The sequence below is a fragment of the Peromyscus eremicus genome, chromosome 16_21 (genome assembly GCF_949786415.1).
Source record: "Peromyscus eremicus chromosome 16_21, PerEre_H2_v1, whole genome shotgun sequence".
Lineage (NCBI taxonomy): Eukaryota > Metazoa > Chordata > Mammalia > Rodentia > Cricetidae > Peromyscus > Peromyscus eremicus.
Window position 1 is genome coordinate 48,285,525 of NC_081432.1, and position 22,625 is coordinate 48,308,149.

Here is a 22,625-nt window from a genome sequence, read left to right on the forward strand (position 1 = left end):
CCCATAAAAGCTTTAAGAGTAAACAATGTCAGTTAAATCTATGACCCTGTGCCACATTCTTAGCAAGAAAAGAATTCAGGATCTGTTTCTACACGAAAATTATGCATCCCTGAGATACTTGAGTTTCCCAGAGGGAATTCTCCAAGAGTGTCTCAAGAAAAAGCAGTTGGAGGAGGTGTGAGAGAGACTCTCAGGGAAGGCTCCCAGGTGGTGCATCAGGCCAGTTACCCAGTTATCTGCTGATAAAAGCAGACCCATTAAATGAAACATCTCAAAACCTTCTTGCTAAGCTCAGAGCACATGTCAGTGCTATACACAAAAGATGGGATGCTGAGAAGTCTGTCTCTTTCTTATAAAGGGCACACAGTATTTCACCAACGTTCAGATACAATCTACTTTTATGCAAAGTTAAAGTATATGTCATCTTCTATTTTAGGGTCAGCAAGGACCTGCAGGTCCCATGGGGCCCAGAGGACCACCAGGAGATGTTGTATGTATATCATTAATATTTTGAAATGGAATTGAAATTAGGACTTGTCTTAAAGAACATCAGCTAGTGATCTTAATTATGCTACATTTTCCAAAAACATGGGTCACTGCCACCACCCAAATCGATCACCTCTGATGGGGGGGTGAGTGCTACTAGGAAGTCCTTTGGAGTGGAGCCAGAAAGCCAATCTTTGAAACTCAAGTTAACTCAACTGTCAGTAGTCAATACTACTGCAAAATAGAGGAAACCAGAAATAAGAGAAAAAAAATCAAGAAAGACAGCAAGCATTTCCAATATGCTATAAGATAGTCAGTCACTGAAATGGGTTCCACACGCACGCCTGCATGCACGCATGCACACATGCACGTACACACACCCTCCACACCCTCATAGTCTTTGGAAGCAGTATTTCATCTGTTCCCCCAGATTTCTATCCCTTGGATAATCTCCTAGCCTCCCCAATGTGAACTGAGCTTACCATCAATCAACTGAGAGCTTACTAGATCAAGATGGAGACAAATCCTGGCTACAGCTCTCAGTGACTCTTTGCTCATGACTATGACTCTAGCTGGGCAGACTTGAGATTGCTCCTCCTTTCACCATCTTGGGAGCAGCCCATGACCTCTTCCCTGCTCTCATGCTCACTTCCTGAACCTCCTGGAGGAGACTGCTTAGCATCATAGTGTGCTTGCTAATTTGAACATCCAATCCGTAGGAAAAGGTTTTTGTTTGTTTGTTGGAGACAGGGCTCCTCTGTGTAGCCCTGGCTGTCCTGGAACTCTCTCTGTAGACCAGGCAGGCCTTGAATTCAGAAATCTGCCTGCTTCTGCCTCCCAAGTGCTGGCATTAAAGGTGCGCACCACCACCACCACCAGCCTAGGAACAGTTTTTTTATTCCTCCTTCAGGCCAATTATTGTACCACTTCAGAGATTCCTCATGGAAAGACACCTTAAAAAAAGAGAGAGAAAATGCTGGCAATAACACAAGATTAACCACAAAATCCTCTGGTTAGATTGAGCTGTCAGTCCTAGGAACTAAAAAAAAAGAAAAAGAAAAAAAAAATATCAAAGAATGGAAAAGAGCCACTGTGGCTAAACATAAATTATCTTGACTACTTAAGTTGGACTGTGGTGCCACCAACCACCACCCTCCCTCCTCCTCTTAGCAACTGCATGGGTGGAACATTCCAGTTCTTTTCTGTTTCCCATTATAGCCATTGACTTCACTTGAGACAACAAGCCACATATCTTGAGATAACATTTCTCCTTAGGCCAAAAAACGACATTACCTTTAGATAGATGTTAAAATTCAGTCCTCTTGCCGGGCGGTGGTGGCGCACGCCTTTAGTCCCAGCACTCGGGAGGCAGAGCCAGGCGGATCTCTGTGAGTTTGAGGCCAGCCTGGGCTACCGAGTGAGTTCCAGGACAGGCGCAAAGCTACAGAGAAACCCTGTCTCGAAAAACCAAAAAAAAAAAAAAAAATTCAGTCCTCTTACAAAGGTAGACTGCTATTACATTAAGAGATGTCCTAACTGTTCTTTTCCTTTAATTCTGTATTTTCTAGGGATTGCCAGGAGAACATGGTATCCCAGGGAAACAAGGCATTAAAGGAGAGAAGGTACCGTTTAGACTTTATTTTTGTATAGGAAGTAAGAAAATAGAAAGAAGAAACCAAGGATCCTAAAGTCATCGGAGAAGCAAAAGATTAGCACAGGGCTTGAGCCTCCCAGGATCTGTCAGTGCAGGGGATTGACATTCATATAAACTGTGATAGGGTGCCCCTGGTGTCACACATCATTGCAGCCATGGGTATGGCACCAAAACTCCAGATGGCAAAATGAGCTAGCTTGGAAATGAAGATGTTAGGGCTGAGGTCAAGCCATGAATTCTCAGAAGTCTCTCTGCCTTTTAAGACCTGTTTGGATGTGTGTGAATGTAGCATGTCAATATTGCATCATCCCCAGGGAAAAAGGGCATTTAGATCATTTAAAGAGCTTCAGAAATAAACACACCCTTTGTGCCCATGTTTATGCACAAGTTTGTGTTTCCTGGTACTGTTAAACTTTATGTAACGGAACTCATTTCAGAGCCTAAATGTATTTAAAATAACAAGGGCGGTCCTAGAGTGAGCTAGGCAACTGGTAAATGCTTTTGAGGGTCTCAGGACAGAAGTGGACATAAGGATGAAGTTTGACTGGCTGTGGCAACATAAAGCAATGGAAACTGCTGTCTCCCAACTTCCCGCCTGAACCTGAGCAGAGAAAGAAAGAATCTCATCTTGTTTCCCACAGGGAGATCCTGGTGGAAGGCTAGGCCCTCCTGGACTTCCAGGTCCAAAAGGTGATGCTGGACCTCCAGGGAAAAGCCTCCCAGGAAAACCAGTAAGTATTGCCCTTTTACTAGGATTGTCCTTGAGTGTTCATTTGCTGCTAATTTTGGGCCCCCAGTTTCAAGACATCAAAAAAAAGAAATAGTTATCTTATACCCTAGCTCATAAAGCTGAAACAATTTGAATGTTTGATGCAAGCCAAGAGGTCTCTGCTGCAGAAGATATATAAGTGGGCAACATTTTACAAATAACCTGAGATGTTTGAAAGGCCCCAGCACCTTATGAAGTGATTCCCTAGGGATCAAAGAATCTTTAAATACTAGTTGCAAGTCACAGACCTTCCTAGCATACTGCCTTAAAACACGTGCTCAACATTTCCCTTCCAGAATTTGAGGATATAACCACAGACCATCACTCATAGAAAGTGTGTGTGATACATGCTGTACGTAAGACAAGGGAAACTGTATCACCAGGAAACCCAAAAGCCAATATGCTCATTTGATTTGCCCATTCCCCTGCCCTTTTTAACAAGTATTAATGGTGATACTTCTGAAGATTAGATGTTTAATTTCACAGATAAAACCTCTTATATTTTGAGCTCATTATACAAAATCTATAACCGTCTACAATTTTTTTTCTGTTCTTAATATGAGGTTTACTCCAGTAAAATGAAGGGTAATGAATCATGTTTTTGAATTATGACTTTAATGGGATCTATGGGGGGTCCAGCCTCTCAATAGCCCTTCCCAGGATCCGGGAAGAATCTATGACCAGCTGATAATCCAATCTTTGACGATATTAAATGAATCTATGTACACAAAACTCTGTAGTTCATACTCTTTATTTTTCTGAGTCAGTTCTCTCTCTACACAGCTTCAGTTCTGTTCTCACACTCAGCTCCTCTCTGACCCTTCTCTTCCTGTCCTCTCTTTTGCTCTCAACCTCATCTTCATCTTCTGATCCTTCGTCCATTTCATTCCTTCCTCTCCTACCCTCCTCACCCGGTTTCCATCCAGCTACAGTGCCAAAAGCTATGCCTTGCTGCTTTCTCCTCTGGCCGAGCAACTCTGCCCTGAATCTTGCCTCAAATGCTTCACTGCACCTGGTATGCAAAAAACCCTTTTGTTCTGAGTCAAATGCTCTGGAATGACACTTGGCCTGTGAGAGGAAGGAGGGTCTGAGCTTCATTTGCACAAGAAACAGAGCTATGCACCTAGCATCAAGTGGTGTCTCCAGAAGGGTGTTTACCTTAATTCAGGAGACCATTTGCCATTGTGGCCTAGAATGCTTGAGAAGTATTTCATATAAATACACTGTTAGGAGTTCTTGGAAGCATACATAAAATACAAGAAAATCATTGCAGGAGCCAGCTAACATATATACAAAAGCTAAAATATCACCAAGACTCCTTAAGCCATGGCTTGACCTCTGGAAAAGTCCTTGACCTTCCAGTAGTAGCTTTTGTCATAGTAGCTGGATTCCATTACATTTTCCTGTGGCTTGAAGCATGATTTCTACATTTTTCAAAATTATTTAGAAAAAGAAACGTAATCATCTTACTTTTTTTTTCCTTTTAGGGATTAGATGGAAATCCTGGAGCACCTGGTCCACGTGGACCAAAGGTATATAGATTTCATAGCTAATTTTTAAAAGAATTAATAATTAAGAAAATGTAACTGAAAAATGCACATGTCTTGAGCCTCATACTAACAGGAGCACTTGGTTTCACAGGGTGAAAGAGGACTGCCAGGTATCCACGGCTCCCCAGGGGACACAGGCCCACCCGGGGTAGGAATCCCCGGCAGGACAGTAAGTGATACTCAATCAAGTTACTGAAACCCAGTTGGTTACATTTTTGTCTCCACTCTTATTTGGTGCAGTGCTCAAAGTCTTACATAAAGCAATAAGAAAAGAGAAAGAAATAGAAGAGATACAAACAGGAAAGGAAAGAATCAAATCATCCCTGTTTAGACCCTACTTAATCCTGTGCTTAAAAGACCCTGAAGACACTGCCGGAAAACTCTCAGAGTGGTAAAACTTTTTCAACTATGTAACAGAATACAAAATAAGCATTAAAAAGTACTAGACTCTCTACATAGTATTAAGAAAGTTAACAAGAAATATGGAAAAAAAAATCTCACTCAATTAGACCAGGCATGGAGGTGGGGGGAACCTACCTAAAATTCGCCTGACTAAAGAGGTCAGAAACAGGTTCAGTGAAAACTTGAAGGTACTTAAGAAGACACCAGGGGTTGGACACATCACTTATGCTCATAAACTGACAGAATTAATGCCATGAGAATTTCATCTATGTTACCAAAAGCCACCCATGCACTCAATGTAATCACTGTCAAAATTCCGATGATGTTCTTCACAGAACTGGAAAAAGCAATACTAAAATGTATATGGAGGCACAAAAGACCCAACCAACAAAAGCAATCCTAACCAGAAAGAGCAGCTCTAGAAATATAATACCTGATCTCAACTTATACTACAGAGCCATAGTGTCAAAGCTGCATGGTTCTGGCACATGAAAAGATGTGTAGACCAAGGGAATAGAGTAGCAAATTCAGAAATAAAGCCACACTACTACAGTCACCTAATTTTTCATAAAAGTATGAAAAGTATTCATTGGACTAAAAAATAGGCTCTTCAACAGATGGTGCTGGGAAAAACAGATCATCACATATAGAAGAAAGTAGGTCTGTATCACATACCCTGAAGAAAAATCGTCAAAATAAATCAAAGATTTTAATATAAAACCAGAAACTACTAGAGGAAATATGAGGAAAAACTCATCAAGATATAGATCTCTATAAAAACTTTCTGAAAAGAAATCCAGTAGTATGCAAAGTTAAAAATTGATAAATGGGAGAATGTGAAGCTAAGAAGCTTCTGTACCACAGAGGAAGCAACTGCCAGACTGCAGAGGATGGCAGAGATGGCATCCTTGTGCTAAATATTTCATACAAGAATTAAAGGCCAAAATAAATATAAGTAAATAAATAAATAAAATCCTTTAACTCTTTCCATCAATAATGGACTAGTGAACTAAATAGTTCTTAAAAGAAGAAATACAATAGCCAATAAATAGCTTTTAAAGTGGATAACATCCCTATCCATCAAGGAAATACAAGTGAAAGCTGCATTTGGGTCTGGGGTGATGACTCATCAGTTCAGAGCTGGAACTGTGTGAGCTTACCATTGAAGTGAGTCCAGTTCTCAGCACCCACATCAGGTAACCCACAACATCCTGTAACCCCAGCTCCAGGGGATCCAACACCGAGACTCCCCTACATGTACACATGCATCACACACACACACACACACACACACACACACACACACACACACACACTTCAAATAATAAACATTAAAAAAAACTTTCAGATTCCATCTCAAGCCAGACAAAAAAGCTATCATCGTGACAAAAGCCAAATATTGATACTACTATGAGGAAAGTGGTAACTCTTATCTACTACTGGTGTGGATGTAAACTACTACAGTGTCTACAGAACTCACTAGGAGGTCTCTCAAAAGCTGAAAGTAGAACTATCACATGCCATAGCTATACTACTGTTGGATATATACCAGAAGCATTCCAGCTCCGTATGGAACGTACAAAGAGACTTGCACGTTCATATTTAGCTGTTCACAATAGCTAAGAGATAAAACCAGCCAGGAGGGTTTCTGAGCAGGTGAAGAAAATGAGTTGTGTATACATAAGGAATTTTATTTATCCCATCAAGGAAAAGGAAATTGTGACATTTGCAGAAAAAATGGATTCAACTGGAAGTCATGCTATTAAGTGAAATAACTCAGACTCAGAAAGACAAACAATCCATGTGGAGCTCTGTGTGTGTGTGTGTGTGTGTGTGTGTGTGTGTGTGTGTGTGTGTAAGTCACGTAAGTAGAAATGGAACCATGGGAAGAGAAGAAAAAAAGAGTAATGAAATACATCTGACAGAAAAGTAGAAGGCATGGCTTGTGGTGAGGATGGGGACCACCAGGAAGAAAACAGGCCAGGAGAGTGCACTGGGGGAGGGAACCCCATAAGAGCAACATGTGTTTAAAAACGCCATAATGGAACCCATTATTTTACTCACTGCTTTTAAAAGATAATAAAACATTATATCAATAACCCACTAAAGAGGTAACAAATTTATAGGGAAAAATACCACTTAGGGGCACAATAAAAAGGCAACAAAAGGCTTTGATAATAGCAATATTACGCATATTTTTAAATAAGAAAGAGAACCCAGCAAATGCTGGTGCCAACTGCTTAAAAGGAAAAAAAAAAAGAGAAAATTTTAAAGATGGAGTCTTGCTATGTAGTCCCTAGCTGGCCTAAAACTCACTATGTACAACAGGCTGTTCTAGAACTCGCAGAGATCTGCCTGCCTTTGATTCCCAAGTGCTAAAATTAAAGGCATGCACCACCACAAATTCAATGCCCCAAAGATATACCAAAGATTCCAAACCACAGCATTCCAGACGTAGAAAATAACCCCTGTACTCCTAGTTAGCCATCTACTCCCACCACTGAACACTCGAGCCTGTTGTTTCTTTCATTTTTCTTTATTAAGAAAATTTCTACTCACTCTACATACCACCCACAGATCCCACCTCCTCCCTCCTCCCACCCCCCAGCCCTCTCTCCCAAGCCACCCCACCTCCCCCAAATGAAGGTCTTCCATGGGGAGCCAGCAGAGCCTGGCACACTGAGCCTAGGCAGGTCCAAGCCCCTTCCCACTGCACCAAGGCTGTGCAAGGCATCACACCACAGGCACCGGCCACACTAGTGGAAGCCTGCTGTTTCTTAAGAGGAAAAGGAGGGCCTACATGTGTCTGAACCGGTTATTAGCTTGGTGGGACTCCTAAAGTGGGAGCTGGGTTGTCTCTGACTCTTTTGCTTGTTCTCGGGACTCTTTTCCTCCTGCTGGGTCACCTTGCCTGGCCTCGATATGAGGGATTTTACCTTGTCTTATTGTGTCTTGTTTGGTTGTTGTGTCTTAGAGGCCTGCTCTTTTCTGAAGAAGAAGCAAGGGGGAGTGGATCTGAGGGAGAGAAGAGATGAGGGGGAGCTGGGAGGAGTGGAGGGAGAGGAGACTGTGGTCAGAACGTATTGTATGAGAGGAGAATCTACTTTCAATAAAAATAAATAAATAAAAATAATTGATAAACAAATGAATAAGAGGAGAATGAGTCAAGGAAGAAATGGAAGGAGGCCCAGGCCTCTGAGCCCCATGGGCAGTTGGTTTCTGGTCTGACAGGATTTGGACACATTGCTTGCTCACTTCTGAGTGTGTAGCAGCAGAGTGGAGTGAAAGAAACACCCACATGTGTGAGCAAAGTCTTGTACTTCTAGTCTTGAATATCTGGTTCTTTAACTACTGCTTGAGGTCGTGGTGAGCTTTCCAGAAACCATGGGCAGGGCTTAGAGAGCTTTCAAAATGTGCAAGTGTCCAGCCCTGTCTTTCTGCTAAGTGAACAACAGGGCATTTATAAACATCTCTGGTAGAATCTGGAAAATTCTCTCTCTTTTTACCCAGGGCTCCCAAGGACCAGCAGGAGAGCCAGGTATTCAGGTAAGTGACATCACTAAATCACTCACAAAATAAGTTTAGTTTTCTTGATTTCCAGAAATTACTCAAAAGACTATCCTAAACAACGTTTTTTTTCTTCATTTTTCTAGGGTCCTCGAGGTCTACCTGGATTGCCAGGAATTCCAGGGACCCCAGGGAATGATGTAAGGACCTTTCCCCAACTCCCATTCCATGTCCCTTTTAATCTGCTGTAACTTGCAAAGGTTTCAATAAGTGGCTTCTGTTTTTAGGGAGCTCCAGGGAGAGATGGAAAGCCAGGCCTCCCAGGCCCCCCAGGTGACCCGGTATGTAGACAGGCTTTGCCTGATTTATGTATCTTTAATGCACCCAGAAGCCGAACAGCCTACCAAGCAAATTTTGCTGTCCAAACTAATTACAATGCTCGGTGACTGCTTGGTGATTTTGTTTATCCCCATTATTTTGTAGAGGGGGAAAAATTCAGGCTGGGTCAGCATTATTGTGTGTGTGTGATGAATACTTATTTCCTAAGGGTATAATTCAGCTGTACAATTTTGCCCCAGGCTGAACCTTAGCGTTTAATGTCTTTGTTCCATGGAAAATTGAGATAAAACAGATAGCCACAATTTCTCGTCTTTCTAATGCTAGTGAGTAAATGAATTTCATTTTTCCAAATGAAAGTTTGCAGGTAAGTTACCTCCAATGTGGTGCATATCCATTGATTGAGTGCCTCTGAACCGATGAGATGATTAAATTATGAAAATCGGATTGAAAAATCTCAGAAAATGCATTTAGATGCTCACCGTGTGTTACATAGTGTTATTTCAGGTCAAACCTTGCTATGAGTGACAGTCAATCCCTTTAAATAGCCTCAGCTCCGACACTTATATTTTTGAGAGGCCATATGGCACATGGCATTGTATTAAGAGTTTTGTATAATAAAATCCAAATCTGGCCCCTCGCTGGGTCTTCACAGTCCCTCTCACCTCCCACACGGCTTGTGTCTTTGAGCCTTTAGAAGCTGCATGCGGCAGCATTATCCGGCCTTTCTCTAAGTCCATCGCTTTTCATTGTTCCCCTCGTCTCAAATCCTGTCAACTGTCACTCGGGCTTACACAGTGTTTCTTTGAAAGGACATTTTAGGACCTGTGGCCCAAACACAGCCCACGTTCCCCAGGTGTCTGTCTTGTCCCTCGCTGAAATATCTTTAAAATTTTTATAAGAGCTCATTTTAAGGCAGACTCACCATACAATCTTCATATTTCTCAGTAGCCTGATAATGCGCTTGGTAAAGAAAGGACTTCCTTTCAACAAATGATTAAATAAAACACCATATTACTTAAAACCAACAACACAGGGAACTCATAACAGTTATCATATCATGAAACTCCAAAATCCAGGTGTATGATCAAAACAATGATACATAGGAACTTGCGTGATCTTGGTGAAGGAACAGTGAATACCCTAATATTCTGGCTCTATCAGTACTGTGTGTAAGTTTCACACCATGGAACATAAAGCTAAGTGAGTGAATCTGATGGTGAGACTCACCATCCCCAAATTTCAATTAGCATGGCACTTTAAGAAAAAAAAATACACTCATCCACTTCTCTGTTCATGTTTATTGTGTTCATGTTTATGTGAATATCCATGGATTTGGGTTTCTCTCTCTCAACTACAGATCGCACTTCCTCTCTTGGGAGACATTGGCGCCTTGCTGAAGGTATTCTTTTGCTATAAAAGAAGTACACATGGTTGGGTAGAAAAGGAACTTTCTACCAAAGATAGAATTAACGAATTACTCGGCCCAATAAAACGATTCAAATTCTAATGTTAGCAAATATTTAAGACAGAAAAATGCACATGCCTTGTTATAACTTGCAGCATTTACTCCAGTCTTACCTCTCCCTTCCTTCTGGCTCTCACACTGTGGAGATGGAGATGGGGGAAAGCAGGATTGAGATGAAATGCAGGAAGGGTGACATCATCGATACCTTTAAGTAGACCCTGCCTCCTCTGCAGCAATACTTTCTCTTCCTGTCTCTTACCCACTCTGGCTCACTGCCCTGAAGCCTGTCTGCCACCCTGTCAACTCTGGTCAGTCTCGATAAAAATCAGTGCCACTAGCTTACAGATTGAGTTTTTATATCATGGAAGTTTACAAAATGAGCTATGAAATTCCAAAGCCAACAATCACCCTAACATCTGTTACCCTGTTAAACAAAAATTATCACTACTGATTATCTATTCCATGAAGTAGCTTGGCCTAAATCTGGTGTCACACACCTGTCATTCTAGCCTTTCAGAGGCTGAAACAGGAGGACAACAAGTTACAGTCCAGCCTTAACTGTGCAGAAACACACACACACACACACACACACACACACACACACACAAACACACACACACACACACAAACACACACACACACACACACACACACACACACTGTGACTACCACTTTTTTCTTAAATACTTTGCTGTTTTCTCAGTAAGAGTGAGGGATCTGGTAATGGAGAAGGCTATGTATATGTAGTCTCTGTGCAGTCTAGTAAGAGCATGTGAACCCAAATGAAAATGTAACCCTTCATTTTACTCTGCAATTTCCTATATTTGGATGAACAGAACGTGCTTGCATTCACACACCACTCACACTTTACAGGTAACTTCACTTATACAACTGGTGTTTATTCTAATGATTTGCCTAATGACTTATATGTAAACATGAAGAGTTGTAGCATTGAATCCATCAAAAGACAAGGTCTACTTTCCAGAAAAAATATGTAAATATAAGTATTAATATCAAGACTTTTTAGAGGGGTTATTAGGAACTCAAAAAAAGCAGCATTTTCTTATAATACAGATTATTTGTGAGGGTTTCAGAGAGCTCTCATATTGAATTATAATTATATGCCAGTCAGTGTACCCTTACTTATTTCTTTCACATTTAGTCTTTACCAAAATGTTATGAGCTCGGTCTGGAGTGTAATTCTCATTCATTGAAGATACTTGAAGTCCCAAGTGGCTAAGTAATTTGCCCAGGCACATAACTAAAAAGTGGGAGGTTGACATAGAAATACATGTCCTCGGTTATTAAGCCCCGGATTCTTTGTAACAGCGATAATGTTAGAAATGAGAAGATTGTAGGAATTAGATACTTGAATTCTTGAAGGATGAGAAATTTGTATACTTAACCAGAACTAAATGTTCTGACAGAATATAGGATGGCTCACAGAACAGACAACATCCTGAGTGGATTCTGCTAAGAGGAGAACCAGGCCCTCGGGGGTCCCAGGGATGTGAGGGAATGACAGTCTTGCCAGGGAAGCCTCCTCTGACACACCACACTACTCTTCCAATCCCAGAATCAGCTCAGTCAGGGCCTGACTCACAAAAGAGCAGACTGGTGAGAAGCAGACAGGGAAGTATGGCAGGTGATCCCAAAGAGCTTTATTCAACAGAAGAAGGAGGAAACAAGTAGCCCCAACCAAGCCCCCAAATTCAAGAATTGGTTTAGAGGTTGACCTGTGAATGCAATTTAGTAACATAATGTTAAATCCCCGACCCTGTAACCCAGCCCACTAACTCAAGCTCCCTGTCTTGAGCCTTTTGCAAGCTGCCATCATGCAAAAAGCAAACCATCCCTCCCAGCCCTTCTAGGTTAATCTGTGTGCCAGGTTCTCTTAGAGTGAGACTGGGCGTCAGCTAATGATCAGTGTATCTTAATCATTTTTATAAAATAATACTGAGTCATTTTTTCAAGAACCTGTATTAAAATCAGTTTCCCTTGCTTTATCTAACTGAAGAAAATGAAACCATGATCAAATGAATCTAAGAAGTTTCTGTTGAGTTAAAACAATTGTCATTTTTTATCATTTTTAAATTTTTTTTTCCTATTTTACTATTTCACTAAAATCATCAGTGGAATCATCTATCTGAAAATGTTTCTGAAATCAGTATATAATAGATATACTGATATATATTACATATATGCTGATATAATATATATATATAATTCGTCTTTTTCATACATTTTGAAACATGGAGACTCTCTTGATTCTCTTGAGCCCCACCCTCTTCTTCCCTGCATGGTGGTTCTATGATTTTTATGTGTGTTTTTAAATTCTTCTATCAATGTATCAGTCCCATGAAATGATCAAGGTTATATAATTGTTTGGTCAACTATATACATGATTCTGGTATCTTTTAACATATTTGGACCCTAGAAAGGACCATTGCAGAGTTTAATTGAGCATATCTGAGGCAAATTGGCTTAGAATCTTCTCAGCATCACACCAAGTTAAGTGCTAACAAATAAATTTCTGGGAACCAGATATTTATTGAGTCAAAAATATTGGTTATGAATGACTTTACTCTATCACTGACTTATCATCAATGGCAAATCTCCATTCCTTTTTCTGTTCAATTATTCTTCCCACTACTGAATACAATGAAAAACAGGAGTTCCTTTTGTCCTACTCTGTCACCTGTGTCCTCCGTCAGTGGTCCTTAGTCTTTCCTGGTCATATTTTTATTCCAACATTTTGTTTTAAAACAAGCTTTTCACAGACATTTTCCCCAGCTACGTGATAAGACTTTGGTTTGTCTTAGGAGTGTAGACACTTAAATCTGAGCCTTTTCAGATCTCCTGAAGATTGTGAAGTCATCGGAACGGTATTACAACTGAGGTCTCCCATCTCCTCTTGGATTTGACCCTGGGTCAGGTCCAAGGCTCTCAAGTTCCTGTTCTTCCCAAGAATGCCTCCAGTGACAAACGTTAGCAGACCCTGGGGTGCGTCCCCGACTCACTCTGCTTTCCAATCAGAAATTTTTCCTCCCTCCCTTTTCTTCTCATTGTAATTCCACAGACCTGGGCTGTTAATTTGACAGACTCTTTGATCTTGCTGCCTAATCCAAACTTTCACACCGCTTCCCTTTCTAAATGTGCTAAACAGTTAAAATTCAGATGGTATCATCACATTATATTCCCCACCCTCACTGTTTATTTGGGATTTTCCGTTGAAATGGCATCAGAGATGTGTGTATGTGGTGTTTTGTTTTAAGTAAAAGTTCACCAGTATCAGAAATGAAGATTACTGATTAGGCTTGTCAAGTGTTTACTTCAAAAAGCCATCTTTCAAATTGGACAGACAAGTCTCTGCAAGGAGAGTAGCCTCACAATTGCTCATTTGACAAGGGTTCAAGTAGATCAAACCTCAGCTTCATAAACAGGTCTTGCGAACCTCTCAGTTGAGTTGTCTTTATACGCTCTAGAACTTCTGTGGCAACTGTCAAGCCAATGTCCCTGGGCTGAAAAGCAGCAAAGGGGATGCAGGAAGCACCGGGGAACCTGGGAAATACGATTCTGCGGTCAGGAAGGTGAGAGGCTTGTGGCATGCCTGTGGGTCCTACAGCACACCCCCTGAGTGTGCACACCCCCTGAGTGTACACACCCACCAAGTGTGCACACACCTCTTGCAGCTGTTACTCCTCTGTCTTCCAGGGTGATGTAGGGCCACGGGGTCCTCCAGGAGTCCCAGGCAGAGAGGGACCAAAGGTAAGGAAGTCCTCTGTGAGATTCTCAGCTATATGAAAAGAAGAGAGTCCCATTTTTAAAATGCACTACTCCTTATGAAACTTACTTTGGCAACATGGGGCAAAGGCCATTTGCAGATGATGCCATTGGTTTATTCCCTGACCCTGTCCAAATGACATACCCCAAGTGTTCTGATGGGAGATTTCTTTCTATTGTTTCAAACAATACTGAAGTGGTCCAGTGTCAGCTGAAGTTACTGTCTTTTTTAGGGAAGCAAAGGAGAGCGAGGATACCCTGGAGTTCATGGGGAGAAAGGCGATGAGGTAAGAGATTCTCTGATAACACAGTCAGCTACTGCTTCTCTCTACTTGATTCAATGAAGGAAAGACACTGAGTTTTCACTAATCCATGTTTGATACCAAGACCATTGGAAACCAAGTATAGTTAGATGTTTTAAAATAACACATTTTGCTTAATTATAGATGCACATTTATCTCCAGTGGTCTGGATGTGGAGACACAAAATTAAGGCTAATAATTAATATGAAAGTTATGGGGTTTCCATTTTCAGGTAGCAGGTAATTATCTTAGTTCTCACAAGAAAAGAAAGAAGAGTGAGTTCACAAACAGAAATCTCAGGATAGCAAAGAGGTGGAAAGCATATACCATGCAAGCATAAGTATACTGTACAAGCATAGAGTTAAGGGCAGCTCCAGAGCCCAGCCAAGAGCCAGGGGATAACTCTGTACCATGATTGAATGTTAACAATCTTGGTTTCTCTATGTCTCTGCTCGGCTTCCAAACACTTGGGAGAAATAAACTGTGCTAAGGATCTATGCAGACTAGTTCAGGTCAACAGCTCACCCACCACAGGACCAAGCACCCAGCTCAAACGTGTTTTTGAGATAATGTGTGATTTTCTGACTGTAAGCCACAGTGATGCTCAGGATATCATTCTTGCCCTGCATAATTCACATTAACTCTTAGAAAAACCAATTAGAATGATGAATTGCTGTTAGTTTAAACTGTTTTGGGTGCTAATAGTTCTTAATGAAAGTAAGAAAGCCATCTGGCATATATTAACCTTGATGGTTGTGTGGGAAATTATGACACTATAAAATAGATCTATTTTCCTGGTTAGAACTGTATTTCACATTACAAGTTATCATCATTTATTATTGTTTTTATTGATATTCATTGTGTTCTAGAAACCTTTAAGATTTGCTTGGGATTGTTTTCCAAGTTAAAAATTAAAGAATAAGAAATACGACATTTATTTTCATTTATAAATAAAACATTAAAGGCATTTTTGTTTTTGAAAACAAGTAAGAATTAATGAGCTTTTGCTTCCTGGAGTTCCACAGAAGGTTTCAGTAAAGTATAAGCACAGTAATGGGCTTCAACAGGCAGGCAGATTCGAGATGTGGGCTTTAGAGGCAAATGAGAAGGTAATAAAAAAAAAAAGATTGAGAAATAATCGCAATTTGAGCTTTTTGTAAGTGACTGTTAAATTCACTAGACGTTAAATTTTATTGATTCTGTGAGGTATTTTGCTGTCTTGGTGAGCTGAACCCATGGTTAATATTCATTGATATTTTAGTGTGTTCTTTCTTAGGTACACTTTGTGTACTCTTTGACATGGACCACACAAAATTCTGCAGAGGACTCATTAGAGTTCGGGAGGCTCTTTTCCCTTGTCCTCACATCATAAGCATAATATGAATAAACCTGGCCCAACATACTGACTCAGTCCAGACTTTTGAAAGGAACAAGGCAGTATACCTTTTGGCTTCCACCCAGATCAATAACAGCAAACATAATTGCATTATCTAGTTGGACTCAGAGAATACCTTAGTTACATACCCGTTAATTTGTTTAAGTGAATAAAATGTTAACCAACTGGCCAACAGACTGTACTCTCTTAACAAACATGCATTGTCTCTAATGTTACAAAACCACAGACATCTGTTCCTCATTCAGTGGAAGAGGTACACAGGGAAGAGCAAATCTTTTAGAGCTCTAGTTTTATAATCTTCCATTAAATTTATTAAGTTAGAGGAATCACTCATTTGTCGTTCTTTGAAAAGTGGCTTCCTCCAGGTTCTTCACATACATATGTCGTATGACTCAGCATCAACGTGTAAAGGTGCTAACAGAGCACAGATCCTGCCCTTCCTAGCCAGGGAAAATTCTTTTTCGAACTTTATGTCTCCATATAATATTTTACGATAATAAATGACAAGCGGGACATGAAAATACCATTCATCATAAGGTATACAAATGGCGGCTGAATACCTATGCAATGGATTTTAATTTGTGTTTGAATTGGGCACTATGTGCTTCGCTTAACTGTCTTAGTCTTGAATGTCTGTCTTTTTTAATGGCCATCTTGTCTTACAAAATCATCTTATCGCCCTTTAGGCCTCCACAGCAGCTTTCACTCTTATGACACAATTTCAGGGGGCTGAGAGAGAGACTGATGAGAGTCACGCTTTTTACTTATGTAGCGGGGTCTATTTTAAAGTTTAATGCAGCCATCAAAGGTTAATGAGTCCCATGCTTACAAATTAGACAACCTAAAACCTCACTCAGCACCTCTTGGCTGACTCAAAGTTGAGACTTAAAGTAACAAAATGAGGAAGAAATATGCTTATGCATATCTGAAACAGGTACATGCAGAAAAATATGGAAATGTAGATGTTTTAACATAAAGAAATTTGTAATACATGTGCATAAGCTTCAGTCGTTGAAAAGTACCATTCACAATGGAAAATTTTCCTTTCCGCTTACAAAATTATAAAATTGTTTATAAACTCGTAAAAGTAATGATAGGAAAATGAAGAGAGTCAGTCCATCATAGTAATGTGAATGGGCCACACTTGCACATGTATGCATATATGCATACATACAGTAAGCCAATGGGGTTGATACAATCTTGAAGAAAGAGTGACTATGTTCTTTAAAACAAATACATAGAAGATTTTTCCCGAGATGTATTATTCCAGTACACTCTAGGAGATTCTTTCAGTATTTCTTCACATCATCCCTGTCTTAGTTACTATTGCTGAGAAGAGACACCATGACCAAGGCTACTTAAAAAAATAACATAATTGAGGGCTTGCTTACTGTTTCAAAGAGTAAGTCTATAATTATCATGGTGGGCAGCGTGGCAGAAGGCAGACAGGCATGGTGCTGGAGCAGTAGCTGAGAGCTTGCCCATCATCTACAAGCACAAGGCAGAGAGAGGAAGACTTGGCATGAATGGACTTTTGATACCTCAAACTCCACCCGCAGTGACACACCTCCTCCAACAAGGCCAATCCTCCTAATCCTTCCAAAACAGTTCCACTACCCATCAGCTAGGGACCAAACGTTCAAATATATGAGCCCCTGGAAGCCATTCTCATTCAGACCACCACAGCACCTCATGAATAAACCTGAAACGACATGTGGTCTCATTTGGTATTGGACACACAGAGCTTGTTCTTAAGCCTATTGGTACAAAGAACCATGATCTAGATCGGTCCTGTTGACGTCTCATAAAAGATGCAGCCACTTAACCACAGTCATTTCACAGTCCTTTTTTAAAAGTATAAAAATTTATTATTTAAAAACGGTAGGAGGAGTTCTATTATAATAAATAATATTAAGGCAGTGTAAAAAGAATACTTTGTCGGATAAAGGGGATTAAATCTTGAAAGAATGGGACCATTCCATCCAGAAGTTGGGTCTTGTTGTTTGTTCGTTTGCTTGCTTATTTGGTTGGTTGGTATTTACACTGCAGGAGAAAAAAAGCCTGAGCTTTGTGACCGCTAGACAAGTGCTGTACCACTGAGCTACAACCCCAGCCCTTCAGTCTAGAACTTGACGCATTTCATGTTAATCTAAAACCACAAATGGGCAACTAATTTATTTTCTCTGATTAATAAGTGATCTAAACCGCTTATAGAAAAATTGGTAAAGACACAAAACCATAAAAATCCTAAAACTCATACCTGTTTCCACAACACACTGAGGTGGTAATGATAGTGTTATACATGGCCTACAATCCAAACCCTAGAACACCTCTGAAAATCCTGGAAAACTCACTCGGGTTGGCAGTAAATGCGCCTGACAGCCAACTCCGACACAAACTCACACAGGTCTGGTCTGTGTTCTCCATCCTATCAGAACATCACACTCTGCTGTGGAAGTATTTATATATTTATGTGTTACTAGAAAACGCTGCTGCAGATACCAGGGGGATCATGTCACACCACTCACAATGGATGCAATTACCCATGCAAAAGGAAAAAAAATACCAGAGAATCCAGAATTCTGAAACAAACCTGATCTTAAACCTCCAAAAAAAGATCTATTTGGGCTGATAAAATGAAAATTCATTCTCACATTTAAAAAACACATTGCTAACAGTTTAATAATTTAGCTTCTATACTATGTAACACTTATGACTTCTATTTTTCTGTATCATCCAATGGTTTTCTAAACAGCAATTAATTGTAAAACTTTCCATATTGTGGGTTTCATGGGATTTATTCAACTAATGCCCTGTAGTAGGACACCTGGTAAAGAAATAAAATTTCCTTACAAATTTCTTCCCAAGTACAAATAAATGTGCCAGATTTTTAGTCTTTCCCATTTAATAATTATCCTGCCCATTCCAAGGAAGGGGGTGGGCAAAGACCTTCTCTTTGATGCTTAAGCCATAATTTTATAGTTAAATTCACAGAGAATTTTTGTTCTTGTAATGAACTGAACAGATAACCTAAATATATCATAAAACATTTTCTACTTTGCCAGTAGCTGGATGAAACTTGGGTGCAAGCAGCAAGTGTTTCTCTACTGGCACTACACCAACCCAAAGCCTGAACTTCCAGCTTTAGTAGTGTAAAGCTCTCAATGACACTACTGCTGGTTGGTGGGTGTAGAACATCAGAAATGGTCTATGAACCACCAAACAGATTAAATTACCTTCGTTACAGATTCCGTGCCATGGCATTTTAGCTTATCACCCTTACTCTCTGAAGTCGATATTTAGGAAATAGAGAGATGTCTCTGGTCTTTCAGATGTCTCAGAACACTTTCTGCTCTCCAGAAAACCCAGGTTCGATTCCCAGCCCCGCAAATGTGGCTCACAACTATCTGTAACTCCAGTTCCTCTGGCCTCTGCAGACACCAGGCACACACATGGTACTCAGACATACATCTAGACAAACACCCATACAGATAATTTTTTAATTAAGTAGATATTTATAGGTTGTACATATTAAGTTTCTCGATTAGTTAAATTCTCTGATTAATTTTCAATAATAAAAATATTTGAATTGCAAAAATGATTTGTTCCTGACAATAAACTTTATGATATGAACTCTTTCTTCCAGGGTCTTCAAGGAATTCCTGGCCTCTCAGGAGCTCCTGGCCCAACTGGACCTCCTGTAAGTATTTGATAAAACTATTCTCCTCACAGGTCATACCTGTAGGAATGATACAAGATGTATTAATATTCCTGGTGCCTTTCGTGCTCCATATCTCTCTGTAGATCAGCCATTGCCTAGAAACAGCCTCCTTCAGCACCTCCAACTTTCATCTAAGATTAGTTAAGCCTGCTTAGTGTCCTGGAGACTTCTTGCCAGAATTTTTGTCAAGCCAAAGAGCATCCTCCCACTCTATTGGAAACAGAAACTGGGTTGGATACACAAGTGCATTCTCCTCTTAGTTATAAATTTTGGTACTAACCTTGGAAGAGAGATTCAGATGCAACATAAACCAAGAATTTTCTAGAGAAAAATAACAGGCCAAAGATTATCAGCTTTAATTTGTTTTATTCCTATATCTGAATTTTAAAAAATCTGTTTCACTGCCCCTTGAACACAGCAATATGGCCTTTGGGTTATCTTGTTTTCCTGGAACAGAATCTGTTATCAGTTCCTACCGGCCAAACCCAATCTCTTATTTAGTGTTTAATTCTAAGCAATCCTAAAGTTCAATTGCCAGATAAAACACAGGACACACAATCACACTTGAGTTTCAGACCAACAAACAATGTTTGTATAAGTTGGTCCCAAACAATGTGTTTTCCTTGCTAAATTAATTCCACCCAGTTGATATCTTTACTTCTCTGTCTCTTCCTCCTCTTAAAGGTTCTATGCCAGTAAATTATTTTTATCTCTTAAATAAGGGTGTGATTATTCACTAATGTTTTGAATCATGGGTTTGCCATAATTAAAAGTTTATCATTTATGCCTGCCCCTCAGTATGTCAAACAAGCCTATATAGTAAAACTTAAAAGTATGAAAGAGAACTGGAAAAGAAACCACAAGAATTACTGCTAATTCTATTCTCCAAGAAGAATTAAAATTATTTTTTGTTTTCCTTTTAACAACACAGATCACATAACTCAATATACACATTGTTAATTCTGCCCAGTCTTAGAGTATTTAAAATGTTGATCACTACCAAAATTATACCTCATTTAGAAAGACATAATGTTATGTAAATTAACGTTTAAACAGCAAGACTAAATTCTTAAGTGTGTCAAAAGGTTCCAATTAAGGTCATTAAATGTGGTTGGCCAAGGTGAAAAAAAACCCACAGACAGAAATTTCACCCTCCAAAGGCTTATCAGGAGAATACAGCTGCTGTATCAGCCTGAAGAAATATAAGCTTGTAGAACTGATTTAATTAGGATCAAATGACCTTCGAAATGGGTAAGTTTTAGCAACCACCTTCCAACAACACCTTTTGACCATTGACTTGTTGGTTCTATAACAAACTCAGCTGTCCATTTCACAGGGCTTAACAGGAAGAACTGGACACCCTGGTCCCACTGGAGCAAAAGGTGACAAGGTACAGAGGAAAATGGGGCCTGGGTTAGGGGTAAGGGGGAACCATTTACTGAGAGATCCATGCAGCCAAGAGCAGCCTACACTTTTGGGAATCCGGTGCCTGAGGTGTGGCGCCTTGCGCAGCCTTGGTGCAGTGGGAAGGGGCTTGGACCTGCCCAGGCTCAGTGTGCCGGCCTCTGCTGACTCCCCATGGTAGACCTTGATTTGGGGGAGATGGGGATGTGGGGTGGCTTGGGAGGGAGGGCTGGGAGATGGGAGGAGGGAGGAGATGGGGTCTGTGGGCGGTATGTAGAGTGAGTAGAAAATTTCTTAATAAAGAAAAATGGAGAAAAAAAAAAGAGCAGCCTGCAAGAGCAAATGGTGTTGGGAAGTGGTTATTCATGAGGCACACTGGTCAAGATGCTGGTCTAAGAGTGGGTTAGAACACAGGAGATGTGTTCCTAGAGGAAAGTAAGATGAGAGAGCACAGGGGTGGGATATAGAAAACCCAAACTGGATGTAGAGGCTGGAACATCCGTCCATGTGGAAAGGTGACTGGTCCAAGTCTCCTAAAGAGATAATAGATAGATGAGATGGATTAGAATGGGTCAGAGAGCTAGAGCTCCAGCTACGGCTGAGCTTTCACATCTTCAGGTTTTTATAACAAAATATTATAAATTGGCTCTAAACCGCGTCTCTCACAGTCTCAAAGTTCCCAGCCAAAGCACGGATGGGTTTGGCAGCTGGCAGGGCCTATTTTCTTGTTCACAAAGGGCATGTTCTAACTGAGTCCTTGTGAAGTTCAACTGTAGCTCAGCTCCCTTGGGCTTCTTTATCAGGGCACTGATCCCATTCATGAAAGTTCCACCCTGTGACCTAACTGTCTCCCAAAGGGTCCATCTAATTCATCACCCTATGAATTGGATTCATGCTGTAGGTTTCGGGGAGGAGTACCCAAACATTCTGAACAAGCTCTCTGGCTCCAGATGCCTTGCTGGCTGTAAAGACCATGAACAATAACCAAAGGTCTTGTGAGACAATCTGGAAATACTGTCCCTAGAAGGCCACAGTAGGAATTCACTAAAACCATGCTCCTTGGGAAGAAGAGTTGGTTACTTTAGTTGCTATTTCAAAACATCCGAGAAAACAGCCATAATAAGTAGGAAGGGTTTTTTCTGGCTTACAGTTGGAGGCTGCAGTTTATCACAGCGTCAAGGCCCTGGGAGGAGGAAATCTTGGGGTCACACTGATGCTGCAGGCAGAAGCAGAAAGAGGAGAATGCTGGTGCTCTACTCTCCTATTCAGTCAGGACTCCAGCCAGTGTAACAACATGTCCACATGCAGGGTGGGTCTTCCCCAGCTCTGCTAAACATCTCTGGAAATGTCTTCACAGACACACCCAGAGGTGTGTTTCCATGGTGATTCTAAATCTTATCCACTCGGCCGTGAAGATTAACTACCACAGCTCCCAGCTGGACGTATGTGCTGTGTTTGGGAGGGAAGACCAGCAGCACAGGAGTATTTCAAGCTGTCCTAGTGTAAGATCAAAAGTGGCTTACAATGACAGTCCAGGCACAGCCTTATCAAATGGGGAAAATAGTTAAAACTATTCTGATTAATTAAATAAGTGCCAAGGGACCACATAAGCTACTTCAGCATCTCCTGCACATTTGCCAGGATGCCAGCTCCCTGAGCAAAATGGAGCATGGTGGTGTCAAGGAACAAAACATCCCCAGGACACTTAAATGAAACAATGTGCTTGTTCTAGAGAGCCACAGCACATTTTTGTCCTGTTAATATCTCAAGAATCTTTCTCTGCTCCACCAGCCTTTTTTCTTCTTCTCTATTTTCTATGAAAATGATTATGTCCTAGATTGGCCTTT

General features: G+C 40.6%; 1 protein-coding gene across 1 annotated transcript in view; it reads left to right on the plus strand.

Annotated features, from left to right (window-relative positions):
• Col19a1 (collagen type XIX alpha 1 chain) overlaps positions 1 to 22,625 on the plus strand; it is a 300,361-nt gene that overhangs the window by 241,813 nt on the left and 35,923 nt on the right. Inside the window, exons 19-32 of the mRNA XM_059281419.1 lie at positions 437 to 490; positions 2,055 to 2,108; positions 2,782 to 2,871; positions 4,397 to 4,441; positions 4,551 to 4,628; positions 8,372 to 8,407; positions 8,515 to 8,568; positions 8,656 to 8,709; positions 10,065 to 10,106; positions 13,658 to 13,762; positions 13,887 to 13,940; positions 14,189 to 14,242; positions 19,300 to 19,353; positions 20,711 to 20,764. Of these exons, the coding sequence (XP_059137402.1) occupies positions 437 to 490; positions 2,055 to 2,108; positions 2,782 to 2,871; positions 4,397 to 4,441; positions 4,551 to 4,628; positions 8,372 to 8,407; positions 8,515 to 8,568; positions 8,656 to 8,709; positions 10,065 to 10,106; positions 13,658 to 13,762; positions 13,887 to 13,940; positions 14,189 to 14,242; positions 19,300 to 19,353; positions 20,711 to 20,764 (828 nt within the window). The remainder of the gene's footprint in view (positions 1 to 436; positions 491 to 2,054; positions 2,109 to 2,781; positions 2,872 to 4,396; positions 4,442 to 4,550; positions 4,629 to 8,371; positions 8,408 to 8,514; positions 8,569 to 8,655; positions 8,710 to 10,064; positions 10,107 to 13,657; positions 13,763 to 13,886; positions 13,941 to 14,188; positions 14,243 to 19,299; positions 19,354 to 20,710; positions 20,765 to 22,625) is intronic.